Genomic DNA, 27,737 nt, shown 5'->3' with positions numbered 1-27,737 from the left:
TTGTTATGTTTTTTTATTTTCCTTTTTTTTTTCACAAAATTTGTCATCAATATTATAATTAAGAAAAATTAAAATTTTTATAAGGATATGAAACAAAAAAAAAAATATATATATATATACATTAGAAAAAAAAAGAAAATTAATGAATAGATAATACAAAAATGTTTGTATTCCAATTTATACGTATACGTAAACATAAAATTAAGAGCATGTTCAAAAAAAAAAAAAAAAAAAATAAAACAAAATAAATACATAACATTGCCACAAAATGTTTTATATTTTTTTTTTTTCATTAATTTATATTTTTGTTTTATCACTGTTTAATTTGCTATTGTAAGTTTTAAATTATATTTATAATTTAATGAATGTAATAAACTTAGAACCCTTTTTAAAATAAAATAAAAGGATATTTTTTATTACAAGTTTATAAAAAAGTAAAAAAATGGCGAATTTATATGATGAATTATATACACCTTTAAGTTACTATATTTTGCATAATGATGAAGGAAGCAAAAACAAAAATGATAAAATTAATCTAAATAAAAAATCGAATAAGAAAGAAGTAATTAATAAGTAAATCAGAAAAAAAAAAAAAATAAATAAAAAATTTATGTATAAAATTAAAAAAGGCACATAAAAATACTCTTTTAAAATTCATAATTTAAACCATTAAAAGATATTTTAATTTAAAAAATATTTAAAAGACATTTATTGAAATTACTTAAATTTTTATTATTATAAACATAATTTTTATATTATTTTATTTTTTTTTTTTATAATTATAATAGATCTTCTTTGATCATTGAGATAAAACCATATGGTGAAAATACTAATTTAGATGATGTATTAAAACTTGTTAAAGAAATTAATATAGAAGGTTTAACTTGGGGAGAAGCACATAAAAAGATTCCTTTTGCTTTTGGGCTTTTTAAGTTACAGGTATTAATATATTTTTTATTTTTATTATTCTCTTTATTATATTTTAATTAAATTTTTTATTTCCTTTATTTTGTACTTTTTTTTATATTTTTAATTTTATTTACTTGTTTATTATTATATCCTTAAAATATTTATATTATTTATATAATTTATTCAATTTTTCTTTAATTATACTTTTATCTTAATGTAACAACTGTTTTATATTTTTATTTTGTTTTTATTTGAATAGGTCAGCTGTGTAATAGTTGATGACTTAGTTAACACTGATGAAATAATAGAATTGATAGAAAACTTAGGATTGGATGAAGATCAATGCAAAAAAAAAAAAGAGTTAGAAGCAAAACAAACAGAAAATGAAGATGAATTTGATGAGGAAGAAGAAGAAATTGAAGGATTAGTTCAATCTGCTGAAATAATTTCTTTTAATAAATTATAATTTATTATGTTTTTATGGAAAAATTAAAATTATGTGTAATATATTTTATTTTGTAAAAAAAAAAAATGTGGTAACTTATATATATAATGTATCAATTTTTAATAAGAAATTAATAAACTCTTAACAAAAATATAATTTTTTCTATTTTTTATAAAAGAAAAACTGAAAATATAATTCACTAAATGCAAATTTTAAGTTTTAAGAAATTCACTACATTTTTATATATAAGAAAAAAAAACATCTAATAAATTTAAAATTTATCTAGAAACATTATTATATTATGAAACAAAAATATTGTTGAAAAATCATTTAAAAAAAGAAGTGCAAATGAATTATTGCTGATCCTTTTTTTTTCTGTTCATTCTACTCCTTTTAGTGAAAAGTAAAATTTCAAATTTTTAAAGTTTATTTAAAAAATAAAATATATAGAAAAATAAAAAGATTTTGTAAATAGTATACATATTTTTTTATGTTTCTTGAAAATTTTATTGTAAATTATCATATTTTTAAAGATTCTATATTCTTTAATTTTATGAGAAATTTTTATTATTATATTTTTTTTTTAATATGTTAATTATTTAATATATATTTTTTTTAAATTTCTTCTATATACAATTTTCTACATTACTATTTTTATTTTTTAATTTGCAAAATAGAATTGCTTAAAATTTAATTATTCTTAATTATTTATTTTTAATATAATTTTTTTTTTTTTCTATCTTTTTACTTTATTTCTATAATTTTTTTGTAAAACATATATTATACAATACATAATTAGTCTCTTTTTTTTTTTTTTTGTTAAAAATAACATAAATTCAAAGTATTAGGATGAAAGTCCGCAAGTTACATGGATTAATAAAGAAAATATTTTATGAAAAAAGAAAAAATTTCATTCTTTATTTTTTCTTTTTATTAGTACCATTCCTTTTAATAGCATTTCATATATTTCTAAGGAAAATAAGTGATAAATGTAAACTTAAAAATAATAAAATTACAATATATAAGTATTTATTACAATTTTATTCTTATTACATTTCTGATATATATATATATATATGTATATTTATATGTCTACATTTTTTGTGTATTTATAAAAATTTCACAAAAAAAATTTTTTGGACTAAATTAAAAGAAAAATTTTAACATCTGTTTCGAAATTTTTCCTTTTTTTTTTTTTTTAATTTTATTTTATTTATTTTTATCCTACTATGTGAAGGGTAATTAAAATGAAGTTTTCATATTTTTAATGCAAAAAAAAAAAAAAAAAAAAAAAAAAAATTATTTTTAATATATATATTTTGTATTTCTAATTGTGTTTTATAGAATTTTATTTATTTATCTTTTATTTATGTATCGAAAAAAAAATTAATAAAAATAAATGAAATTTTAAAAAATTCTATTAATAACAAATAGGATAATTTTAATGATAATAAAATTTTATATATCAATTAAGAATAGAGATATATTAAAACTTTCTTTTTTTAAATTATGATGTTTTAAATATATATATATATATTTTTTTTTAGACTCTATAGAAATAAATTATTCTTCAAAAACTGATAAAGTTAAATTAAATGATTCAATACACCATTATATTCTATTTTTGAGTAATCAATTATGTTCAAAGTGAGTTTTTAAAAAATAACTTTTTTTTTAAAAGAATATTTAAAAACAGAAAAAGAAACATTTATTGAAATTTCTAAATAATATAAGGCATATACGTTTTATTTTGTCAACTTTCAATTTATAATATCCAATTTTAATATAATATTTATATATTTTCCTTTTTTTTTTTTAAGGCAAATAGGTAATGATATATATATAAATCATATATGTATTACTCCCGAAAATGATATAACAAATTCCTTTATGTCATTTGCTGAGGAAAATGACTTAAATTTATTTAAAATCTATAAAAATGAAGAAGATTGCTTAAAAAATGTAAAATTTGCAATAGAATTAAAAAAAAACGATATAAAGGAGACAAAATATAATAATTATTACAATATAAAAGAGCAAAATTCAGAAGAAGCATATATATTAAATACTTTAAAAAAAAATTTAAAATATAAGGAGTCCATCACTTTAGATGATTTATATAAAAATGTTTATTCTAAAAAAGAATATAATAAATTATTAAATATAAGAATAGATGAAGACACTTTAAAAGAGATTAAAAAAAATGAATTATATAAATCATTTATAAAAGAAATTATGAATTTTAAAGATGAAAACCATTACCAAAAATTTTTTAATGATGAAAAAAAAAGATTATTTTTTATTAATTTTGTGAAAAGTAATTTAATAGAAACAAATTTCTCATGTGGGTTACTAGCTATTCAAAATAAAAATGACTTAAAAAAAAAAAGTAAGTTAAATTTTTCTTATCTATTTGAAAAAAATAAGGAAAGAGAAAAAAAAATTTTTAATAGCAATTCTGATAATGAAGTAAAATATGAAGAATACTATAATAATAATCATTTTAATTCAAAGGATATAGAAAACAAATATTTAACTAAGGCAGAAAGTTATAATTTAAACAAAAAAAATTTAAGTTTTAGTAAAAAGAGATATATTATTGAAAATGATTTAATAAATAATATATCTTATAAAATAAGTGTAGGTGATTATGCTTTATTAAATTTTGGTCAAAAATTTTTTTTTAATGATATCAATATAAATTTAAAGCAAAATTTTTTAAATTTTAATACCGTTGATGATTTATCATTTAATATTTTCCTTAACGAATGGTATTACTGCAGCTTCTTTATAGTTTTGGAATATTATTTTAATTCATTTCTATTCAAATATTATTCTTATAATTTAGAAAAATATGAAAGAATTATGAATAATGATAAAACTAACAAAAATTATATTTTAAAGAGTCCGTTGAAAAAATTATTTTTGAATGAATTTTTTTTGTTTAAGATGCCAATGAAAAATGCAAAGATTAATGCATTTGATACTCTTGAAAAAAATATATTCCGAGTAATAATATTTTTATGCGTTTGTTTATTTATTGCAAACATTTGTTTTGATATAAACAAAGAAAGGAAAATGAATATAGTAAATTTCTTATGTTGTATCAAAATAAATAAATATTATTATTATTATTCTTGGATCTTATTTTATTGCATAATCTTATTTATCTATAATATATTCTTTACTTTTATTATTTATTTTTTTGTATATTTACATTCAATTAATTATTTTATTTTATTTACGTATGTATACCTCTTTTTGATGAATAGTTTACTATTTACTGTTATATGTATGCAATTTTCTGATAATGCCTCAATAAATTATATTGCAACATTTCTTCTTTTTTTTCTGTGTTCATCATTCCGTTTAATCATTCATTCAGGAGTAAATAAAGTTCTTTTATTCTTTGTTTTGTTAATACCACATTCGTCTTTTTGTTTAGCATTAGATTTTTTCTTTATATTAATTAAAAATAACATTAAAGTAAGTTATATGCAATTATTTTTTAAGATTGAATTTATAAGTTTGATGGATCTTTTGTTGTATTCTGTTAGCTCCTTTATATTATTAATTATAATTTTGTCATTTATAATATTTTTTAAACAAAGAAGATTAAATATATCAAATATAAAGAAAAAAAGGAATAGTATTATAAATAAACAAGATAAATTAATGTATGAATTAAGTGATCCTGATGAAGAAAATATGAAAAAGCATTTAACAAACCTTACAAGAAAAATGGATATAAAAATAGAAAAGAATACTATAAAACCAAAAGAAAATAATTTATATAGAAATAATAATGAAATGCACGGTAACAATTCCTATTTGATAATTGAAAATGTGAATAAGTATTACGGTAACAAGCACATTTTAAAAGATGTTTCGTTAACTTTAAAAAGTAATAGGGTATTTGTTTTGCTAGGAGAAAATGGATCAGGAAAATCTACATTAATTAATATTATAACGAAAATGATAACAAAAGATAGTGGAAAAATAACATTTATAAATAATAATTTAAAAAAAAGGCCAAAAAAATTCATTGATATTAATAATAATAGAAGTAATATATCTAACGTTTCTTTGCATAATAAAGATAATTTTATAAATAAAATTTTAAAAAAAAAAAAAAATGATCAATTTAAAATTAGCTATTGCAGTCAAAATGTCATATTATATGATAATTTAACTTTTTATGAATCGATCAAAATTTTTTTATTATATTATAACAAAAACGTTGATAAGTATTTAAAAAAAAAAAGAACATTAAAAATTCTAAATGATCTAGATCTTGAGAGATATTTGAATGATAAAATAAGAAATCTGATAGATGAAATAAAAAAAAAAATTTCTATATTTATTTGTTTTCTTGTGAAACAAGATATTTACATATTAGATGAGCCATTTATTGCTTTAGATATAAAGACAAAAATGAAATTGTTTAATTTTTTTGATAAAATAAAAAAAAATAATATTATTTTTATCTGTACACATGACATTTATGAAGCTAATAATTTTGCTAATGATATAGCAGTAATAAAAAATGGTGAAATTATTTATAATGGATCAAAAAATTCTTTTCAAAAATTAATAGATTACAAATTTATTTTAAATATTCAATATAATAAAGATATTAATAAGGAAATTGATTATTTAAGTCAAGACAAAGTTATGTTATCTCTATATCAAAATTCAGAAAATAAAAAAAATATTCTCACTAGCATTTCTCATGCCCCTAGAAAAGCTAGTAACTATGACAATTATAAAATTAATAATTTTAGTTTTAATAATAATAATTATAATAATACTAGATTTAATGTATTATTGAATTATGCAAATGAAAAAGATAAAAAAAATACTGTGTTAAAAAAAGAGATTATAAATTTTATTAAATGCATTAGAGAAGAAAATAAAAATTGTTTTATATTTTTCAACGAAAATTATATTTATTGCACATATAAAATAAATGAAATAGAATCCTTAAAAAAATCACTTTGTTTTTTAAATAAATATAAAAATGTGTTAACATATCAAATAAAAACTATAGATATATACTATACTTATTTATATATATATACATATAATGAAAAGAAAAAACTTCTAAAAAATGTTCAGGATAAAGACATTAGGTGTTTAATAGAAATAGATCCTTTGTTTTATATATATTATTCCAATTTAAAATATTTTAATGAACAAAATGACTTATTATTCAGTAAATATAAAAATGGAAAAATATACTTTGATAATTTTGATTACTTAAGTGAAATTTTAGTTAATAACAAAAATAGCAAAAATAGTTATGAAGAAAGGACATTTTTAGAAGATAAAAAAGATGAAACAACAAATGAAAACAGTATAGGTATAGAAGAAAAAAAAAATAATGGTAATGTAAAGGAAATAGATAAAAATAGATATTTACAGAAAACAACTGAAAGAAATTCTTTGTTTAAAAATTTAATTAACAACTTTAATATATATATTAAACCTATGTTATTTTTAAAAATTAAAAAAGATTTATATAATAAAAGTTTTTACTGGTATAAATTTTTAGTGCCTTTGCTTATTTTATCATTTGGGTTTTTTATAATAAAATGCGTTTCAAAATTTGGGAAAATTAAAAATATTAAATTAGATCATAACACAATAAGCTCTATTAATATAAAAGATACTACTTTAAATTATTATATCATATATGAAAGAGAAATGAGTAAAGATGAAGATATGAATTCATACAAAGATATGAATATAATAAATTATAATGGGTATGGGAATTTTAATTATAGAAAATTATCATTAAAAGAACAAATTAAAAAGAAAAATAAATTAAATTATAATACTATAAACGATACAATAAAATTGAAAAATGGACATAATTTTAATAGATTCACAACATATTCATTTAATTATTATAATAATACAATAAATGCTCTCTTAGAAAAATATTGTTTAAAAGAAAAAATAAATTATATAGATGATTATATAAATAAAGACAATTTATATGATGATATAAATAATTATTTAAAAAGAAAATCAGAAAATGATAATGATATATCATTAGGTTCCATTGTTTTCTTTATTAAAGAAAAAAAAGATGAGGGGGATATAAATAATAACATTGAGATAGAAATGAATATAAATTTATTTTATAATTATACATCTATTCATTCAAATGCATATTATGTAAATTCTATATTTAACATTTTATTTGATTTTCAAAAGACAATTAATGAAGATAATTATGAAAAAGAAAAAAAATTCTTATATTATAAGGAAAATGAGCCGTATCATTTTATTACATATGATGAACATATACAAAGTGATAATATATATAAAAAATTAACAAATGATTATTATAGCAAATTGGAATATCTAAATGATGATTTAAATATAGCATATAAAAATATTAGCACTAATGATGATAATAATGAATGTTACAATAAAAACAATTTCATGATAAAAAAGGATAAAGAAAATTACGAAAAGGAAGTTTTGAAAAGCTTCAGTAAACTTGAAGTTGTAAATGAACCATTTAATATAAAATATCATGAGAATTTTCTTAGTGACTTTTATATAAACGTCTATATATTTTTATCTTTAGTTATTTTTTTTTGTGTTTTCTTTGATGGACTAAAAAACGAAATGGGACATAGAAAAATTTTTGAGAATTTTCATGTTCACAAGTATATTCATTATTTCCATTTATTACTTGTGGAATTTTTATATTATTTTATATACTTAATTTTTCTTTTTATAGTAATGTATATTTTTGATCACTGGCAATTTATTTATATCTCTTATTTCTTTTTTCTTTTATTGTATGGATTTAATATTTTTTTATCTATATGCATGTTCTCTTCTTTATATTTCAATAGTTATATACTTTTTTTGTTCTTTAATTTTATATTTTGTGGTATAATATGTATCGTAATTTATGTTTTACTTATTTTATCGTATGCATATTCTAATAATATATTAATATATATATCATATATTATTGTATGCATGTTCAGAATATTTGACTCCTTTTTACTTTCACATTTATTAAATATCCGCAGCTTATGTTTAAATATAAAAAGTCATTTTTATTACTTAAATGGTACTGACAAAAGTGAAAAAAATAGTTTTGCATTTTTAAATAATACTAACAAAAATAATTTAGAGTTGAAATTAGGAGAAATACAAGATATTTGTGATGATTCAAATAAATATTTCAACACGGAAGGGGATTTTATCTTTTTATCAATTAATTGTATTATATATTTGCTAATAATATTGTATAAATTATTACAATTGAGAAGAATTAAAGTACATAAAGAAAAACAAGAAAAAATTAAAAGAAATGTATCAGAAGAAAAGTATACATTCTTCCTAAAACATTTCTACTTATCTAATAAAGATTATAGGAAAAAAAAAAAAAAAATACATATTTTTTTTAACATCTTGAATTTTATGAAGAAATTCTTGAATTTAAAAAAAAAAAATAAGAATATAAGTTATAGAAAATATAATTCATCTGAAATAGAAACTAATGTAAGTTATGATTTAGAGGAAGAAAGATATATAAAACATGATAACTTTGTAAGTTATACTGAAAAAAAGGAAGAGAATTGTTTTAATAATGAAAATTATATATTAGAAAATTTAAATATAAAAATAAAAAAATATAAAATTTACACCTTTTCTACCATATTTAATAATGATTTAAATATATTATATTTTTTTAAATATTTTTTATGTAAAAATAACGGTGAAATAAGTAATTATATTAATTATAATGAGGAAAATAATAATTACAAAAGGAACAAAAAGTATTCCGAAAAAAAATTTCAGAAAATTAAAGAAAATGATTATAAAATTATATTAATACCATATATGTCTATATATGAACATATTAAATTAATTTTAACATTTAAAAAGTTAAAGTTGAATTATAATGAGTTAAATTATATTATCAATTTATTAATGTTAATAGTTAATTTAAAATGCAATATTCACCTAGCTTGTAATCAGCTAAGTGGAGGTATGAAAAAAAAAGTCGAATTAATGATAAATTTATTAAAAAACAACAAACTTATCTTTTTATATAAATTAAATGATAACATTGATTTTTGTTCTCAAATTTATATAAACATAATTTTAAAAAATATATTATTACTTAATGAATATGACAGAAAGATAAATTATGTACCATTTGATATTGGCAATGCACCATCGTATATAGATCTGGATGAAAAAAAAAAAAAGAATAGTATAAGTGTCAACAATTGTGATGTGAAAAAAAAGAAAATGGAGAAACAAAAAACAAAAAATAATAGTATTTTAAAAGAAAAAAAAAAAATTATCAACTCGAGTAAAAAAAACGATTATTTAGAATGCTCTATTTCATCAAATTTAAAAAGTGTCAATCAAAATATTATTGATTCATTTATAAAACAGAATATATTAAAAATTAAATTTGATTTTAAGAATTTTGCAATTTACACTCATATTTATACAGATATGTTATATTATGATTATTTATATTTATTTCATAAAAATGCAATTATTTATCAGAATTATATACAAAACATAAGAAACAATTTCAAAAATCATTATTTATTTCAAATAAAATTAAAAAGAATACCTGAATGTAAAGTAAGAGAATATATGAATGTGTACTTTTCCTTATATAAAAAATCACTTAAGAAGTATCAAAAAGTTTTGAACAATTTTTATAAAAATTCAAAAGCTAAAAAAAAAAAGCATTGCTGCAATGATATTACACAAATGGATTCTATTATTTTATTTCTTGAAAAATATTCAAAAGAGAATTCATTGACAATACAAAATCTTTATTATATTTTTAAAACAAATAAAAAAAATAAATATTACAGAAAAATCAATTTTTTAAATATTTCTAAATTTCATAAAATACTTTTTAATTTGATGATAGATAAGTTTTCATATCTACATTGCTATTTAAACAAAAATAAATATATATCTATTTTTAATTTATTTAAATTTATTATATCCGGAGTTACGTTTAAAAAAATTCAAAATTTTATTTTTAAATATAAAGGAGTAAACAGAATTTATTCCGAAATATTAAAATTCAACCATTATTTATTTATTTTGAAAATAAAGAATAACGGAAACTTTTTTAAAATATTAGGTAATTAAAGAAATAATATATATATATATATATATTATTAGGCAATTTGTGTATATAATTTTTTTTTCTTTCTTTTACAGAGATTAATAAAAAACTGAAATTTAATGATGAAGAAATGGAAGTAGAACAAATAGATATAAATAATGCTAGTGCTAATGACATTTTTCTTTTAATGTTTAAAAAATTATTATGATATAAACACTATATGTTTAGACATTTTATTAACAATAAATAATTTTTAAAAAAACATTAATATCATATTAAGCATTTTAATTACAATTTTTTAATTCTTATAAAAAAAAATCAACAGAAAAAATAAAAGAAATAAAAAAAGCATGTTCATATTTATGTAAAACTAATACTAATAATATGAAATATTTAAGCACAAAATTTTTAATATAATTATTTTTGAAATATAAAATTTCAATGAAAAAAGTGAATTTGCAAAAAATAAGAAAAAAAAAAAAAAAAAAATACAAATAGAATTCAAAAATAAGAAAAAAATTATCATTTATGGAATATTCTTTTAAAATAATAAAAATTTTGATAGAATTTTTTTTTTTCAAATTATAATTTACTAAATAATGATTTTATTATTTCATTGTTTTTATCTAAATTTTTATTTATTAATTCAATTATATTATTTATTTTGTTGATTTCATGCGATATTAAATCAACTTTTATTTCATTATCTAGTAATTTTTTATATAATTGTAATAATGCCTCATTGTCTTGATTTAAATTTAGAAGAAATACTTCTTTAAAAGATTCTTCATCATAATAAATATTTGTAAGTGATTTAAAATTAGAAAGCATTTTTAGTATTTTATTATTTTTTTCATTTTCTAAGTATTCTTTGCACTTTTTTATTTTTAAATTTATTAAATATATATAATTAAGTATTCTTTTGTTCATATTCTCGTTTAAGGATAAACTTATAAATAAGTAAAAGGAAAGTAAAATACTTGCAATATTTTCTTTTTCATTAAAACAATTTTCATATGATAAAGACTGAAAATCATCTATTTTGTAAACAATCTCTTTGAATTTGTTGTAAAGATTTTTTTTCTGAATTGATAATATATTATTGAAATTTACAATTTTAATTTTCTTATATAATTGATCATTATTGGGAATTCTTTTTAACTTCTGAATAATTTCAAAAATGTTTAAATTTTTATATTTTATTGAATTATTTACATATTTATAATATTTTACATTATCAAAAAAATTAAGATCATATATCTCACCATATTTTATAATTGCACTAATTTTATTATCTATTTCTAGTAAATCGGAAAGAACGTCTGTAGCTAATAATTTTTTATTATTTATAAGTTTTGTTTTAGAATTTATGTGATTTTTAATATTTGAAAGTATATTCTTTATTTCAATAATTCTTGAAAGGACTCCTGTATTATATTTACAAAATGGAATATATCTGTCTATTATTTCCTTTTTATTTTTTCCATCTTCTATAATTAAGTCATAATATTCGTTTTTAATGTTTATTTTTTTTCCTACGAATTTCTTAAATGATTTATTTGCATCAATATTTTTATGTATAATTTCAGAATCATTTTTTTTATTTTTATTCTGAAAATCTTCATGATATATTTTGTAATCTAATATATTTGCACTTGCTTTATAAGTAGAAATTTCATAATTATCTTCATTAACGTATTTAGAAAAATTTTCTTTATATGCTTTTTGTAAATCTTCATATATTTCTTCTTCATATATCCTAATTTCTAAGTCTTTTTTCCTATTTTCAATTATCATTGTGAATTAAGAAAAGTTTTTCATCTGTTTGCAGGGAATACGAAATCTGTTAAAAAAAAAAAAAAAAGGGAAAAAACGCAATAGAATAAAGAAAAAAATTAGAAATGAACAAGCACATGTCGCGTATCAAGATTGAGGATATATCATAAAATTAAATACATTAATAAATATATACATACATAAAATTATAAAATGTAAAAATAATATAATTATCGTATAATTAAGTATATAAACATAAAAAAAAAAAAAATAAATAAAAAATAAAGTGGAAGAAAAGAATGAAAATATATATTTAGTTAATTGTCTTTTCTTCTTAAGAAGTAAAAAAAAAATTCACTTTTTTTTTTTCTTTTACGAAATAGCATAGTGTACATATTATATCAGAAACAAATAACTAAATTTTTATTTTAAAAAAATATTTAAAAAGAAATAAATTTTTTTTTTTCTTTTTAATGTAAATTACTTATTTTTGACACTTTATTTTTTTATATTAAAATATAAAGTTTTTGTGATTATGAAAAAGAATAGTATGATCATAAACAATTGTAATAAAAGGATGATGGTACTGTAAAATGAAAGATGAAACTGATATGCAAATTAATAAATATATATATAAGGGAAGAATAAGAAAATTAAATAAATAAATAATGAATAACAAAATGAATATATAAATAAGAGAGCGTTAAGTGCACATAAATAACAAATAGAATAAAATAAGTAATGAACTATATAAAGAACAATTACAGAGAAAAACATATATTTTATTTACATAAATCGGATTAAATAAAAGAATATTTCTTTTAAATAATAACTTTAATATAGGAATATGCTTTAAATAAATTTTTTATCTTACATTATTCTATTAAAAAATCATTTAATTTTAAATAGTTAAAATATATATATATATTATGTTTTTATTAATTCTTTTTATTTATAAGTAAAAATATTTTTGATACTCTTTTAAAAATATTAATTTTTTTTTTATAACAGTATAAAAAAAGCTATAAAAATAATAATAAAGAATGATTAAAAAATATATTTTTTTTTTTATATTATTAAAATTTAAACATAACTTTACTAATTCCTTAATTAGACAATGCATAATTAAGAATAGCATAGTAGATGGAAACTCAAAAAATAATATAAATATTTGCAAAAACTATAAAAAAAAAATTTTCTTTTTTTTTAAATAATTTTAAAATTTACTCTTTAATTAATATTAAATTAAACAAAAAAATGAAGGCAAAAATCTTTCAAAATTCATTTATTTTTATATATTATTATAGATAAAAATTAAGAATATACACACATATATATAAATATATGTAACATATATTTTTTCTTGTAATTACTAATTCATTCTATTTTAATTATAAACTTTTCAATGAAAATGTAAAAATTAATTTTTTATATAATTATTTTAAAATTTTATTATTTTAGTTCTTAAACTTTTTTTTTTTAATTTATTCGTTATATTTATTTATTATTATTATTATTATTTATTTTTTCTCTATAATCCAGTTAATTTTATTTAATTTGATAGCTCTTAATTATTTTAATTTATGGAATAGTTCTTTATAAAATATAGGAAGCATCTTTATTTCAATGGTTTTAAAAAATTAACTCTTATTGCCCAAATTTCATCTGTTACTTCATCTTTTACAATTTCACATAAATAATTAACTACACAATCTGAATTTGAAACACAAACACAGCCTACTGGCATATCAATAAAATCAATTATTCCAATAGATGAAGTTAAAGTTATATCACATATTTTGTTATACCATGGATATAATTTATTTAAATTTTCCCTAAATGTGTCATTAAGTTGTTCTTTTTTAGTAATATCTTTATTGATATTTTTTTGAAGAAGAATATGTGAACTTCTTTTAATGGATTCAATACAAAATAGGCCAACTTGCCCACTTTCTACTGTTAATATATTAGTAAAATAATTTGGAAAATAAATTTTTTCGTTATTGCTTTCTCTTTCATTATCTAAATTAATATTTTTTTCATTCGTACAATATCCAATATGATTTTTATTTGATTCATATATTTGCCAATCCAATTCATTAATTTTTTGAATTGTTAAATATTCATGCAAATATTCAGTATTATTAAAACAAATAAAAGAAATTACCGTTTCACTATTATAAGTTTTATCTTTTTCATTTTTTTTACTATATGTTTCTTTAGAATTATAAGAAAAGTTGTTATTTTCTCTTATAGCAAAAGATGACCATAACCCTGCTTTTGCATTGGGAAAATAAATGCCATTTAAACTTTCTTGTGGTAACAGATCTTTTTTATCATTTATAAAAGAATTAAAATAATGAGTTATAGCATAATTTATATACAATGGATCAATTAATAATAATTCATTCATTTGAGAAATGAAACATCCTGCGTCAACTAATTCAATTTTAGCCATTTTTCTTTTTTATGTATATTTAAAATGCTTTCAAAATTTTATATTTTTATATAAACTAAAAAAAAAGAAAAAAGAAAAATATTTTACAAGAAACAAAAAATGTGTTATATATATATTAATGAGAAAAGAAATAGTATTATTTTTTATAATATATGTAACAGTATAATGTTGTAAAAAATTTCTAAGAAAAAAAAAAAAAAAAAAAAAGTTCAATATATTATTATCTATAAAAATTTTATAGGGAGGACTAATTTAAAATTGTATATATATATATACATAGTTTTTTAAAATATAAAGAACATATGTATGAAGTTTAAGGGCGCATATCTATAACATATAATTATTAATAAATATTTTGTTGTAAATTTAAAAATTTAATTTATCTGAAACTTATAGAATCATTATATATTTATTTTACTTTATTTTTAATTAAAAATATATAAATGCAATTATATCTATTACTAAAATGGTTTAATACATACCTTGTCCAATTTTTGTTTTCAATTGTATTCTTATAAAAAAAAAAGGAGAAATAAAACTATATTTAACTTAATAAAAAAATATGTAACTGAAAATAATTGTTGAAATTATTTTTAAAATATTAAAAAATATGTAAATTTTTTAATTTTCTTAACTTTTTTTTTATTTTATAATGTTTACATTTTTTTAATATTTTAAGTAGTTTCTTTATATATTCAGTTTGTAAATATAAAATTGTATATTATCATATTTAATTGGCTTAACCGATATGCAATTTTTCTTTTTTTTTTTTTTTCTTTGTGTTTCTTTGCTATATATTTTTTTTTAATGAATTAAATAATTCAGTTAAGTGAAACTAATATTAAATGATACAATTTTTATTTTAAAAAAACTTAAAAATTTAAATGTTTATTTTATATTTCATGTAGTCTTTTTTATGTAATTAAAAACTTAAAAATGTCTTACATGAATTTTTCTTTCTTCAAATCATTATTTAATAACTTTTATTTTTACATTAAAATTTTATATTTCAATAATCTTATAAATTTTTAAATAATTAATAAGATGGTTTCTGTATTTATATCAAAAGTAAATTGTTCTACTATAATATATAAATTTTAGAAATTAATGTGATTATTATAAAAAATAAAAATTATACTTAAAACGATATATTATATACTCTTTTTCTATATATAAAAAGAATAAACAAATAAAAGAAACGATATTAATATTCTGAAAAATAAATTTTATATAAAATAATTTAAAATTTAAAATTAAAATTATGATCAAATTAGGAATAAAAAAATATATACAAAAAAATTGTATTTCACAATTAGGCACTTTATATTGTTTATAGTGATTATTTTAAATAGACTATAAAATGCCTTATATTTCAACATGATCTTTTTTATTTTATTTTTTCAAACAACTTAAAAAAAATTAAAAAAATTTAATTATATGCTTCTTTTTAAATATAAGTATCTTTTACATTATCATTAAATAATCTATATTTCTTTTTTTTAAAATTGAAATAATATAAAGAAAAAAGAAATGAGAAAAAGTATACATTGTTGTTCTATTGTATATATATTTATTCAACTAATTATATTACGAATTCCTTAAAATATATAATTTAAGTTAAAATAAGCTATTAAATATTTATAATATTTTTTTGAGATTTTTAAAGAATTTACATACATAAAAATTTTAATATAATTCTTTTGCATATTATTTTTAAGGAGTAAAAAGTAAAAATAAAGGGTTATATTTGCTTATATTCCCTTTTTATTACTTTTTTTTTTTATATATATTCTTTTTTTCTCTCCCTCACTATTTTGATATATTAATATCTCGTTTTTAATAATAAGTAATTTTATTTTTTATTTATAACATTTTTTATATTTATATTTACGTAATTTTTTTCTTCTAAAAAAACTTAAAAGAGGAGAAAGAATGAAAGAAAATATTATCTAAAATTATTATTTCATTTACAATGACTTATCTAAATAAAATTTTTAATTATTAAGAATATCTCTTTTAAAGTTAAATAAATGTTTATATTTAGAATTCATTGAATACATTTATAATATTAAGTTCATTAACAAAAATTCAGATATCTTTTTAAATATAGAGAAAAAAATTAAAATAAAATATAAAAGTTAAAAATTTGTATTTTAATTATACTTTAAAAAAAAAATAGTATCTTTGAAACATATATATGTTTATAAGATATATATGTGATAAATAATGCAAATTGAAAAAACATAAATGTCTTAAATAATAATACAAACAAGTTTGAAATAATATAATTAATAAAATGTGTTAAAATTTTAAAGTTTTTTCTTTTTCACATTTTTTTTTTCAAAATATTTTATTTTTAATTAATTATTTTTTTTTTTTTTTTTTTTTTTTGATGAAAAATAAATAGAGAAAAAAAAAAATACTTTAAAAATTATGCAATTAGCTTCCTTTTTCATTTTTTCAAGTGCGCTCTCACACAGAATATTTTAATTTTTCTTCTTTATACTGGAATGAACATTAGAAGATGTTTATAAAATAATATTACATTTTTATTAATTTTTATATGTGAAAGAAAATTATTTTATATTTTTCTTTGAAAACTTATTTCTTTATTTTTTCTTCTATCTGAAATAAATAAAATTTATATTACTATGTTAAAATATACAAAATAAGGAAAATATGATAAATAAGACAAATAATGAAAAAAAAAATAGATAAATCCTCTACGTACTATAATTAAAAAAAAGAAAAAAAGATTAAACATATATATATGTATATAAAATTATATATAATTTTTTTAGAGGAAAATTTTTTATATTTTAAAAAAAAATTGTATAATTAAATTACATATACATATATTTCATCGATGTATTTTTTTTATTCATATGTTATTTTTGTTTTCTAGAAAAAAAACTATATCATGGGATGAAGTAACTATAAACGAACAAGATAAGGAAAGAGGTTCAAGAATGAAAATATTAGAACCTAATACTCCATTCAATTTTATTTTAATGGTAAAATACCTTATTTAAATGGATACTTATTTTATTTATATTATAATTAAATATTATAAGTTATAAATTTTAAATGAAAATTTTTTAAATCATTTATTCTTTGATATTAATATAATTTTGTAAAAAATGTATTTTTATTTTATTTTTTTTTTTTTTTTGTAAATAATTATATGAATGTAGGATAGTGCTTCCGAAGATGAAGCTTCGAAATATGGAGATTTAAAAGGAAGTAACGAAGGCACGGTAATATAGATTATTTTACATTTTTTATTAAAGTTGAACATATGATACTTTTTTAATTTCTTTTTTTATTTTTTTTTTTTTTAATTATTTATTTTATATGAACAAATAGTTTTTATATTGCACCAATTTATTTTTACTTATTTTTATTTAAATCTTTTGTCTACTTAATTTTTTTTTAAGAATAATATTGCTGATGATTTAATAAGTAAATTAAATCAATTGGTAGAAAAGCAAGAAAGTAAAAGTTCTTCTAATATTGATTTTAAAGAAAAAAGAAAAAAGCATTACAATGAATATAAGATGCTTCAAGAATTAAGGTTATATTAATATTTTTTTTCTTAAATAAATATATGATATATACTATTCATATAATTTTTTTTTTTTTTGTCATTTTATAGAAAATCAGGTACTTTTGATGATATAGATGAATATAAATTAGATGAAAATGATTCTAATTATAACAATAATCAGATTTCTAAATCAGAGGAATAAGACAAAACAAATTTGTAACAATTAAAATTATTTTTAAAATAGTTTTTTTCTATACTTTATAAATATATATACATATATTTTTTAATTTTAAGAAATGTTTATTTCATTTTATATAATTCATAAGATATTTGGGTTAACATATAAGAGTTAATTTTTTAATTATATATTTTGTAGACATACATATATGCACATAGTGACAGTATAATTGTAAATTTAATTTAGTATTATGCATACTGTAAATTTTTTAAAATATTTAAAAATTATAAATTTCATTTTTGGTATTTTTTTCTTTTTTTGAAAATTTAGAAAAAACTTTCACAAAGTTAAATTTTAAAATATATCATTTTATGTTCTTTAAAATATTATGTATGCTTAACTCAATTATTCCAATTTCTTTTCTTTTTTTTATAGTAGAAAAATTACTATTTTTTAGGAGAAAAAAAAAAAAAATAAAAATAAGAATTATAGATTAAAGTTTATATATTATTATTAGATACAATAAAAAGATGCTAAAAAAAAAAAAAAAAGAATGTATGTCGATATTTTTATGTTTTTTTAAGATAAAATTATTTTAAATAAGTTTTTTCTTTATAAGCAATTTTATATTTATCTAAAAATATAACGAGATAATTATATATTAATTTCAATTATTTTTTAAATATATATTTCATTTTACACTTTTTTTTATCTTAGTATTTTTATTTACAAACACTTTTTTTTCCTTTTCTTTATTAGATTCTAAATTTTTTTTTATTTTAATTATAATTAAAAAAGTGTCAATATATTGATTTGTACTTTTTTAAAATAAAAATTTTATAATTTTACAAGATTACTTTTTATTTATTATTTCTTCTTATATTTTTAACAATTTTTTGTTGAAAAATAAAAAATAAATCTTTCAATAATACATAACCATGCTTAAATTTTTATTTAGATTTGAAAAAAAAAAAAAAACATGAATACCTTCAAAGTTTTATTTTTGTATTATAGAAAAATTTTATCTTTGAAAGAAATAATAGTAAAAATAAAATTAATAAAAAATAAAAAAGTTTTTTTTAAAAATTCTCGACAGTTTTTTTTTATTTATTTTTTAATTCTTACACATTAGTAAAAGAAATTTCACTAATTTTTAATGAGAAAAAATTATTAACTCAAATTTTTACTTTTTAATCTTTTAAAAATATTTATAATCTATATTTAATTTTTTTTATTCTATTTTTTTTTACTTTTTCCAATCATTATTTTTTATATATCTATATAAAATTGAAATAGAAAATATATTAGATAATTATGAGATGATAAAATTGTTTAATATGTTATATGAAGCACATGAATTTTAATATATTTGTTTGTATTTATATTTATAATTTTCTTTTTTTTATTTCCTTTTTTAAATGCTAATACAAATATTATAAATATATAAGATTTCTAAATATATTTATTGCTTTTTTAATAAAAAAAAAATGTGCGATGTGGTATTACTATGTAGAGTTAGCGATGGGATGACATTAGTTGAAACGAATAGTGAGACCAAAAATTTATCACATAAATTAGAATTAAAAAAATTATGTAAAAAACTGGAATCATTTCCAAATTTATGTACTATTACATCCAATCAGTTTAATTATCAGTAAAGAAAACAAATAGAATAAAAATAATATTTGCATATATTTTGAATTTTTCAATTTTATTTTATTTTTTTGACATGCTAAATTTGAAAAAATGAAATCTATATAAAATATTTCCTTACAATATATTTTATGAGAAATTTTTTATTTTTATTATCTTTTTTTTTTAAATAAGCTTATAAGACAATTTACATATAGATAAAATAAAAATTAATTTTTGTTTTATTATTTTTCTTAACTTTTTTTTTAGTTTTCTTATTGAAAATGGAATAGCTTATATAGCTGTTTTTCCAATTACTTACCCAAAAAAATTAGCTTTTTTATTTTTAAATGATATTTGTAAACAGTTCAATGAAGGTTCTTACATCAATTAATGCATATATATGTTTCTTATATTTTAGAAGAATGAGCATTTTATATATATTTATTTAACTCTGAAATTATTCCATTTCTATATATTTTGTTCTTATATATATATATTTTTATTATGATATATTTTAAATGAAAATAATTCTTTTTTTTTTCTAATATATTTATCATATAGAATTAATGATTCAATATGGTACTCATTCAATAGATTATAGATCAATTATAGAAACAATAGAAAAACCATACTCATTTATAAAATTTGGTAATTTTATTTAAAAAAAAAAAAAAAAATCGATATTAATGTAAATATATTTATATGTATGCTTTAATTTTTTTTTTTTTCTTTTTCTTTTTTTTAAGATAGAAAAATCACCAAAATAAAACAAGAGTATAAAGATCCTCGTTCTAATATAGCTATAAAAAAATTAAATGAAAGTTTAAATGAAGTTAGTTATATTATGAAAAAAAATATAGATGAAATATTACAAAGAGGGGAAAATTTAGAAGGTATAGAAAATATATATATTTATTTATATATTTATCCTTTTTAATCTTTTTATAATTAAAAATATATATATGTGTATATATAATCCTTTTTTTTTTAGATGTTGGAAGAAAAGCATTTAACTTAAAATATGAATCTGAGAAAGTTAGAATTATATTAGAATAATATTATTTATTTTTCAGATAAAATATCTTTATCACAATTATATAATTTTTATTTTTCATTTACTTTTTCAGTTTAAAAAAGTGTCAAGAGTTTTAAGTCTTAAGTACAGTTTATATCAATATGGGATATTGTTTGCAATATTTTTTTTTTTTTTATTAATAATTATTTTTAAAATTTACTTTTAATTTTATTTCTACAAATTTACATCTAATTTTTTTTTAATATTTTTTTTGTAATGAAATATATTTTTATGTATTTATTTAGTTTAAAATATTTTATTATAAAAATTAATGACAACACTACTATTACAATTAAATAATAATAAGTAATCATAATAATTTTTGTATTACAATAAAAAAAATTATAAATATTAATTTATTCTATTAATATTTTTGCATAATTATTTTAAAATTGAATGATATTAAATTTTTATTATAAAGAACTTTTTAATTTTTTATTTTACTTTTTTTTTTGTTGTTACATTTTTAGTTAATATTCTTGAGTTAATTTCTCCATGTAATCCTTTTTTTTTTTTGTTAAAATTAAATAGCTTTTATTGTCATTTCAAATAACTTAAATACCTTTTAGTTTTATATTTTTATTTTTTTTATTCTAAACATAGTAAATATTTTTAAGGTAAAAGAGGTATATGCCACTATTATTTGTATATATAATATTTTTTTTTTTTTTTTATGTGTAGTTACATATATATTATGTCAATAATTTGTGAGAAAAATTAAAAAGGGATTTTAAAATATCTTTATAATATTTTTATAAGGAAATTTAATCATTATTTTTGTGTTTATCTTTTTATTATCATTTGCATTCTATATTATATTAGTTTTTGCTTTTTTTGTTCACTTAATTTGATCAACAAACGTTGAGATAAATTATTTTATATTTTCTCCCATGTCTATATAATTAAATATAAATATCATTTATATATTTTTTTTTTTTAAATTGTGATATATTAATTGTAAATATATTTATAATGAAATTTTCCATATTTTACATTTGTATTTGTATTATTTTTTTTTTGAAATGTTTAAGCGGTTTAAAATCTGAAACCGAAAATAAAAAAATTAAGAAAATAAACGAAAGTAATAAAAGAAAAGTTAGTAAATATGATTACAGTTCTTTAAAAAAGAGATTTGACATAGAAAATGAAAAAGAAAAAAAAGCAGCAAATGGTATAGATAAGAAAAGAGAGAATGTTGTTGTAGAGAGAGAGAATATAATTAATGAATACGAAAAGTGCATGAGTGTGATAGAAAAGGAATTTAAAGATAAAGCAGATAATGAAAGTCAAAAAGTTATAGAAGAATTAAAAAAATTATGTTTAAAAAAAAAAATAGAAGATAAAATAGAGAAAGAAGAAGAAGAAAAAAAAAAAGAAAAAAAAAGAAACCAAGAGAATGAGCAAAGTGATTCATTACAAAAAAAAAATAAAGAAATAAAATCACAATTAGGGTTGTCTAATAAAATAATAGTACCTACTGAGATTTTGAATGAATCATTATCTGAAATAAAAAATTGTATACGTAATTATAGGGAAAAATGTCCTTTAAATTGGAAAGTAAGTAAAGATAATAATAAATTGTGTATAGCACCTGATTCATATATAGGGCCATGTGAAAAAAAAATAAGTAATGATATTGATATAAGTGAAAAAAAAGTAATAGAAAAAAGATGTTTGGTATTTTGGCAATGTGATAACAACTGCGTTCAAGATTTTGAAAATTATTTATGCCCATTAGATTGGATAAAGATGAATGATGAATATTGCAAAGCACCTGAGCATTATCTTGGAAATTGCTTAAATAAGATAAAATTCTCAAATATGAGTAATAAAGAAAAATTGATATATTCAAATTTATGTGATGTTAGATGGCCATGCAAAGAAAAATGTGATCGTGATTATTCTGTTTTATGCCCAGAAGGATGGATTGAAGGGAACAATGAATATTGTATAGCAACAAATAGATATAAGGGAAATTGTAAAAAAAAAATATATTTAAAGCACTTAGATAAAATAATGAAACAGACGTATGAACAAAAATGCCAATTTAATTATCCTTGCATTGATTCCTGCGAAAAAAATTATGATGATTTATGCCCAAACTTTTGGTTACCAGTTAATGAAAAGGAATGTGCTCCATCTGAATATTATAATGGGAATTGTAACGAAAATTATATTTTTAAAAATAGAAATATAGAAGAAAAAAAACAATTTGAAAAATTATGTAATGTATCATATCGCTGCTTAGAAAAATGCAAAAGAGATTATTCTTACAATTGCCCAATTGGGTGGAAGGAAACCTTAAGTTATTGTTTAGCTCCAAACTCTTATAAATATAACTGTGATAAATTAATGAAAAAAAATATGAATGAAAGAGAAAAAAAAGAAATTAGTAAAAAATGTCATATTTTTTGGCCTTGTTCAAACTATGAAATTCTTTTAAAAAAATTAATTTATAATATGTCAGAAGAAGATTATGTATCTATTATTAATGGTCCTGTTGATAATGCAACAGGAAAAATTATTAATAATTAAAAGTTAAAAATTTATAAATTAAAAAAAAAAAAGTATTTATTGATCATTAAGAACTAAAAAAATAAAAATTAAAATATTAATAATTTAAAATATATATATATGCTGTCTTTTAAATAAATATATATTCATATGTAAAAGAATAAAAAACCAAATTTTTTCTTTTTTTAATTATTTCTTCTTTTTAATGTGTACTTATTATTTTATTATGTTTATTTAATTATTTCATTTATTTATTTTTTTTTTTTTTTTTTTTGTCACTTGCCATGCCTTTTTAATATTTTATTATTTTTTTTTTAATAAAATACATAACTCTTCTAAAATAAAATCAAAAATATAAAAAAAAATATATAATAATTAAATTCAATAAGATTTTCATTAAGACAATTCTTTATATAAGATATCAAAATATATACTTGAATCCTTAATCTATTCTTTTTTTCTTAAATGAGCTTTAGAATTAAGTTTAAAATATTGTTTTTTATTAATCTACATCCATATTAATTAAAAGAAAAAATAATTATCAATACATAGAAAAAAAAAATATTAAATTTTTTTTTATGTAGTATCATCTACACGATAGCCTTCATCAGTTAATATATAAATGTTTATGTAAAGGTATTTATTATGAAAAATAATTATTATATAAAAGAGTGCCATAATAATAAATATTAAAAAATAAATTCTTATGTTTTTTTCTTTTATATATATAATTTTAAAAAATATTTAAATTGTTAAATTTCTTTTTTTTGTTTTTTTTGAATTTTACAAAATTAAAAAACTGAATGAACAAAATATTTTTTTTATATAGCATATTCCCGAAAAAAAAAAAAAAAAGGCTTTTTTCTGCATTATTTTCCTTAGTACTTCTATAGTTAAATGGACTTTTTTTTCTAATAAAAAATTACAAAAAAATTATAAAATATACGAAGTATAAAAAATTAAATTCATGAAATTTTTATAAATGTATTTTACAGAATAAATTTATTCCTATATATACATAAATATATGAAATTACATAAAAATTAATAAATTTTATGAGAATATAAAATATTTCTTTAAATTTTTGTGTATTATTGGTTAAAAAGGTGAAAAAAATATTTCTAAAAAAAAATTCAAAAGAGATTATCAATAATAAATAATCATTAAAAATTTATAAAAAATATTTTTAAATATTCATAAAAATTGGTTTTAGTAAGAAGATAATATACTTTTTACTTTTTTTTTTTTTTTTTTTGTATAATTAATATACTCTATTTTAAACGAAATGAATATAGCAATAGATGAATATGGGCAACCGTTTGTCATATTAAAAGAAGAAGAAAAAAAAAGGATAAAAGGAATCGAAGCTCATAAAAGCAATATATTAGCAGCAAAAGTAGTATCAGATATATTAAAAAGTTCTATAGGGCCTAGGGGAATGGATAAAATAATTGTAAGTGAAGATAATAATGTTACTGTAACAAATGATGGAGCAACAATTTTAGAAAAAATAGATGTGCAACATGAATGTGCCAAATTATTAGTAGAATTATCAAAAAGTCAAGATAATGAAATTGGAGATGGAACTACAGGAGTAGTTATTATAGCAGGTGCTTTATTAGAAGAAGCATATACATTAATTGATAAAGGAATACATCCTTTAAGAATTGCTGATGGATTTGAGAATGCATGTAATATAGCATTAAAAGTAATTGAAGATATAGCCATAAGTGTTGATATTGAAAAAAATGATCATGAAATTTTAAAAAAAGTTGCTAGTACTTCTCTAAGTTCAAAAATTGTATCAAGTAAAAAAGATTTATTATCTAATATCGTAACTGATGCTGTTCTTTCAGTAGCAGATATGAAAAGAAAGGATGTTCGATTTGATTTAATAAAAATAGAAGGAAAGACAGGTGGATTATTAGAAGAGTCAACTTTAATAAAAGGTATTGTATTAAACAAAGAATTATCCCATTCTCAAATGTGTAAAGAAATTAGAAATGCAAAAATAGCCATTTTAACATGTCCTTTTGAGCCTCCTAAACCCAAAATAAAGCACAAATTAAATATAACAAATGTTGAAGCATATAGAGATTTACAAACAATAGAGAAAAAATACTTTTATGATATGGTAGATTCTTTAAAAAAGGCAGGAGCCAACTTTGTCATATGCCAATGGGGTTTTGATGATGAAGCTAATTATTTATTATTAAAAGAAAATATTCCAGCAATTAGATGGGTAGGAGGAGTAGAAATGGAGTTAATTGCCATTGCAACTGGTGGAAAAATTATACCTCGATTTGAAGATATTGATGAATCAAAATTAGGTAAGGCTGATTTAATAAGAGAAATAAGTCATGGTACTGTTAATAATCCAATGGTTTATATTGAAGGATGTTCTAATACGAAAGCTATTACTATTCTTTTAAAAGGAGGAAATCAAATGATGATCGAAGAATGCGAAAGAAGTGTACATGATGCTTTATGCTCTGTACGTAATTTAATAAGAGATAATAGAATTTTACCAGGTGGAGGATCAACTGAAATTTATGCTGCATTAGAAATAGAAAATGTTGCTGATAAATGTAAAGGTATAGAGCAATATGCTATTAGAGCCTTTGGTAATGCGATATTGTCTATACCAATTAATTTATGCAACAATATGGGATTAAATAGCATTGATATTATTTCAGAGATTAAAACTAAAATTATTCAAGAGAAAAAAAAACACTTAGGTATTGACAGTTTAAATTACAAGGTCGATGATATGATAGAAAAAGGAATTTTTGAAACATTCAATTCTAAGTACAACCAATTCTCTTTAGCTACTCAAGTTGTTAAAATGATATTAAAAATTGATGATGTAATTGCACCAAATGATTTTAATTAATTTATGCGCTAATATTTATTTTACCATTATAAACTTATATATATATATTTATATGCATAATTGTCTATTTATTACATTAAGATATTCTACCTTTTTTTTTTTTATTTTTATTATTGAAATTATTAATACATTTAATATAGAAATTTAGTTTTATAATTTTTAAAAAAAATTTCTTTAATTATATTATTTTTTATTTATCCATTTATTACTAAAAAAAAAAAAAAAATATTCAATACAACCTAATTATTTCAATGTGTAACTCATATGTATATACATATATAAATAGATATATTCTTTAAATAAATTTTTTATATAAAAATATATTTGTGAAGAAAAGCATAAAAAAAATAAACGAAAATGTTTTAAATCTTACATGTTTTAAAATTTCATATTAAGTATAACATAAATGCAATTTTAATTTTTTATAAATATGATAATGCACAAAAAAAAATATATTTCTCAAAAAGGTAATTACAATTTCAAGAGCATTTCTTTGATTTTTTACTATTACATTAATAGATTAATGGTACTTATTTTATTATTATAATTAAAAAAAGCACAGTACTATTCTATAAAAGATAATTGAAAAAAAAAAAATTTTGGAAAGAATAAAATTTTTTATATTTAAATTTTAAATTAAATTGTATTATTATTTATTTTTTATTTTTTTTTGCACTCTATTACTTTAGCTATGATATTATATATACTTTCACTTCGATTTCAAAATTAATATAATACATAATTTACCTAATTAGAGATTGTTATTATATTTTATATATATTACTTTCAAGAATAAAAATTTAATAAAATATATATTTTTTTTTTTAATAAAAAAAAAAATTTTTTTTTTAAAAAAATTAAAATAGTTAAAAAAATTCTTCAAAACAAAACATTAGTTTAAATATTATTATTAAAAAAAAAAAAATTTTTTAAATTATCATATATATATATAAATTATTATTGCTGAATTAATTTAATTTTATATATTTAAATTTAAAATAGATTAAAAAAATTTTTCTTTTATTTACATATAAGTCTTTAAAAAATTATGAAAACTTTAAGTATTAGCATATAAACAAAAAAACTTATTTATGGTATAAAGTTTATTATGCTAATACTAAATTTTAGTTAAATGCTTTAAAATAAATTTAAAAAATATACCTTAAAA

The 27,737-nt window shown here is 17.0% G+C and overlaps 8 protein-coding genes across 8 annotated transcripts; 6 read left to right on the top strand and 2 right to left on the bottom strand.

Annotated features, from left to right (window-relative positions):
- Window positions 1-442: 442 nt before the first annotated feature.
- PRELSG_0818500 (elongation factor 1 (EF-1), putative) lies at window positions 443-1,375 on the top strand (the record flags this gene model as incomplete). Its single annotated transcript, XM_028676257.1, has 3 exons — window positions 443-573; window positions 789-939; window positions 1,169-1,375. 3 exons carry the CDS (start codon window positions 443-445, stop codon window positions 1,373-1,375), a joined length of 489 nt encoding a protein of 162 aa, XP_028532764.1.
- Window positions 1,376-2,203: 828 nt separating this feature from the next.
- On the top strand, window positions 2,204-10,701 carry ABCI3 (ABC transporter I family member 1, putative; the record flags this gene model as incomplete). Its single annotated transcript, XM_028676255.1, has 4 exons — window positions 2,204-2,345; window positions 2,902-3,001; window positions 3,175-10,508; window positions 10,589-10,701. The coding sequence occupies 4 exons, from the start codon at window positions 2,204-2,206 to the stop codon at window positions 10,699-10,701; spliced, it is 7,689 nt and encodes a 2,562-aa protein (XP_028532763.1).
- A 374-nt stretch (window positions 10,702-11,075) lies between these two features.
- Window positions 11,076-12,290, bottom strand: PRELSG_0818300 (conserved Plasmodium protein, unknown function; the record flags this gene model as incomplete). Its single annotated transcript, XM_028676254.1, has 1 exon — window positions 11,076-12,290. One exon carries the CDS (start codon window positions 12,288-12,290, stop codon window positions 11,076-11,078), a length of 1,215 nt encoding a protein of 404 aa, XP_028532762.1.
- Window positions 12,291-13,887: 1,597 nt separating this feature from the next.
- PRELSG_0818200 (conserved Plasmodium protein, unknown function) lies at window positions 13,888-14,727 on the bottom strand (the record flags this gene model as incomplete). The annotated part of the gene is made up of 1 exon (XM_028676253.1): window positions 13,888-14,727. One exon carries the CDS (start codon window positions 14,725-14,727, stop codon window positions 13,888-13,890), a length of 840 nt encoding a protein of 279 aa, XP_028532761.1.
- Window positions 14,728-17,425: 2,698 nt separating this feature from the next.
- On the top strand, window positions 17,426-18,476 carry I2 (protein phosphatase inhibitor 2, putative; the record flags this gene model as incomplete). Its single annotated transcript, XM_028676252.1, has 5 exons — window positions 17,426-17,454; window positions 17,633-17,741; window positions 17,922-17,984; window positions 18,165-18,301; window positions 18,383-18,476. The coding sequence occupies 5 exons, from the start codon at window positions 17,426-17,428 to the stop codon at window positions 18,474-18,476; spliced, it is 432 nt and encodes a 143-aa protein (XP_028532760.1).
- A 1,463-nt stretch (window positions 18,477-19,939) lies between these two features.
- SEC22 (SNARE protein, putative) lies at window positions 19,940-21,328 on the top strand (the record flags this gene model as incomplete). The annotated part of the gene is made up of 6 exons (XM_028676251.1): window positions 19,940-20,106; window positions 20,355-20,461; window positions 20,649-20,735; window positions 20,834-20,980; window positions 21,079-21,122; window positions 21,215-21,328. The coding sequence occupies 6 exons, from the start codon at window positions 19,940-19,942 to the stop codon at window positions 21,326-21,328; spliced, it is 666 nt and encodes a 221-aa protein (XP_028532759.1).
- Window positions 21,329-22,134: 806 nt separating this feature from the next.
- PRELSG_0817900 (CPW-WPC family protein, putative) lies at window positions 22,135-23,697 on the top strand (the record flags this gene model as incomplete). Its single annotated transcript, XM_028676250.1, has 1 exon — window positions 22,135-23,697. One exon carries the CDS (start codon window positions 22,135-22,137, stop codon window positions 23,695-23,697), a length of 1,563 nt encoding a protein of 520 aa, XP_028532758.1.
- A 1,264-nt stretch (window positions 23,698-24,961) lies between these two features.
- CCT5 (T-complex protein 1 subunit epsilon, putative) lies at window positions 24,962-26,569 on the top strand (the record flags this gene model as incomplete). Its single annotated transcript, XM_028676249.1, has 1 exon — window positions 24,962-26,569. The coding sequence occupies one exon, from the start codon at window positions 24,962-24,964 to the stop codon at window positions 26,567-26,569; it is 1,608 nt and encodes a 535-aa protein (XP_028532757.1).
- Between the last annotated feature and the right edge of the window lie 1,168 nt (window positions 26,570-27,737).

The sequence above is a fragment of the Plasmodium relictum genome (genome assembly GCF_900005765.1).
Source record: "Plasmodium relictum strain SGS1 genome assembly, chromosome: 8".
Lineage (NCBI taxonomy): Eukaryota > Apicomplexa > Aconoidasida > Haemosporida > Plasmodiidae > Plasmodium > Plasmodium relictum.
The sequence above is the reverse complement of the archived record's forward strand: the minus strand, read 5'-3'. Positions and strand labels throughout refer to the sequence as shown.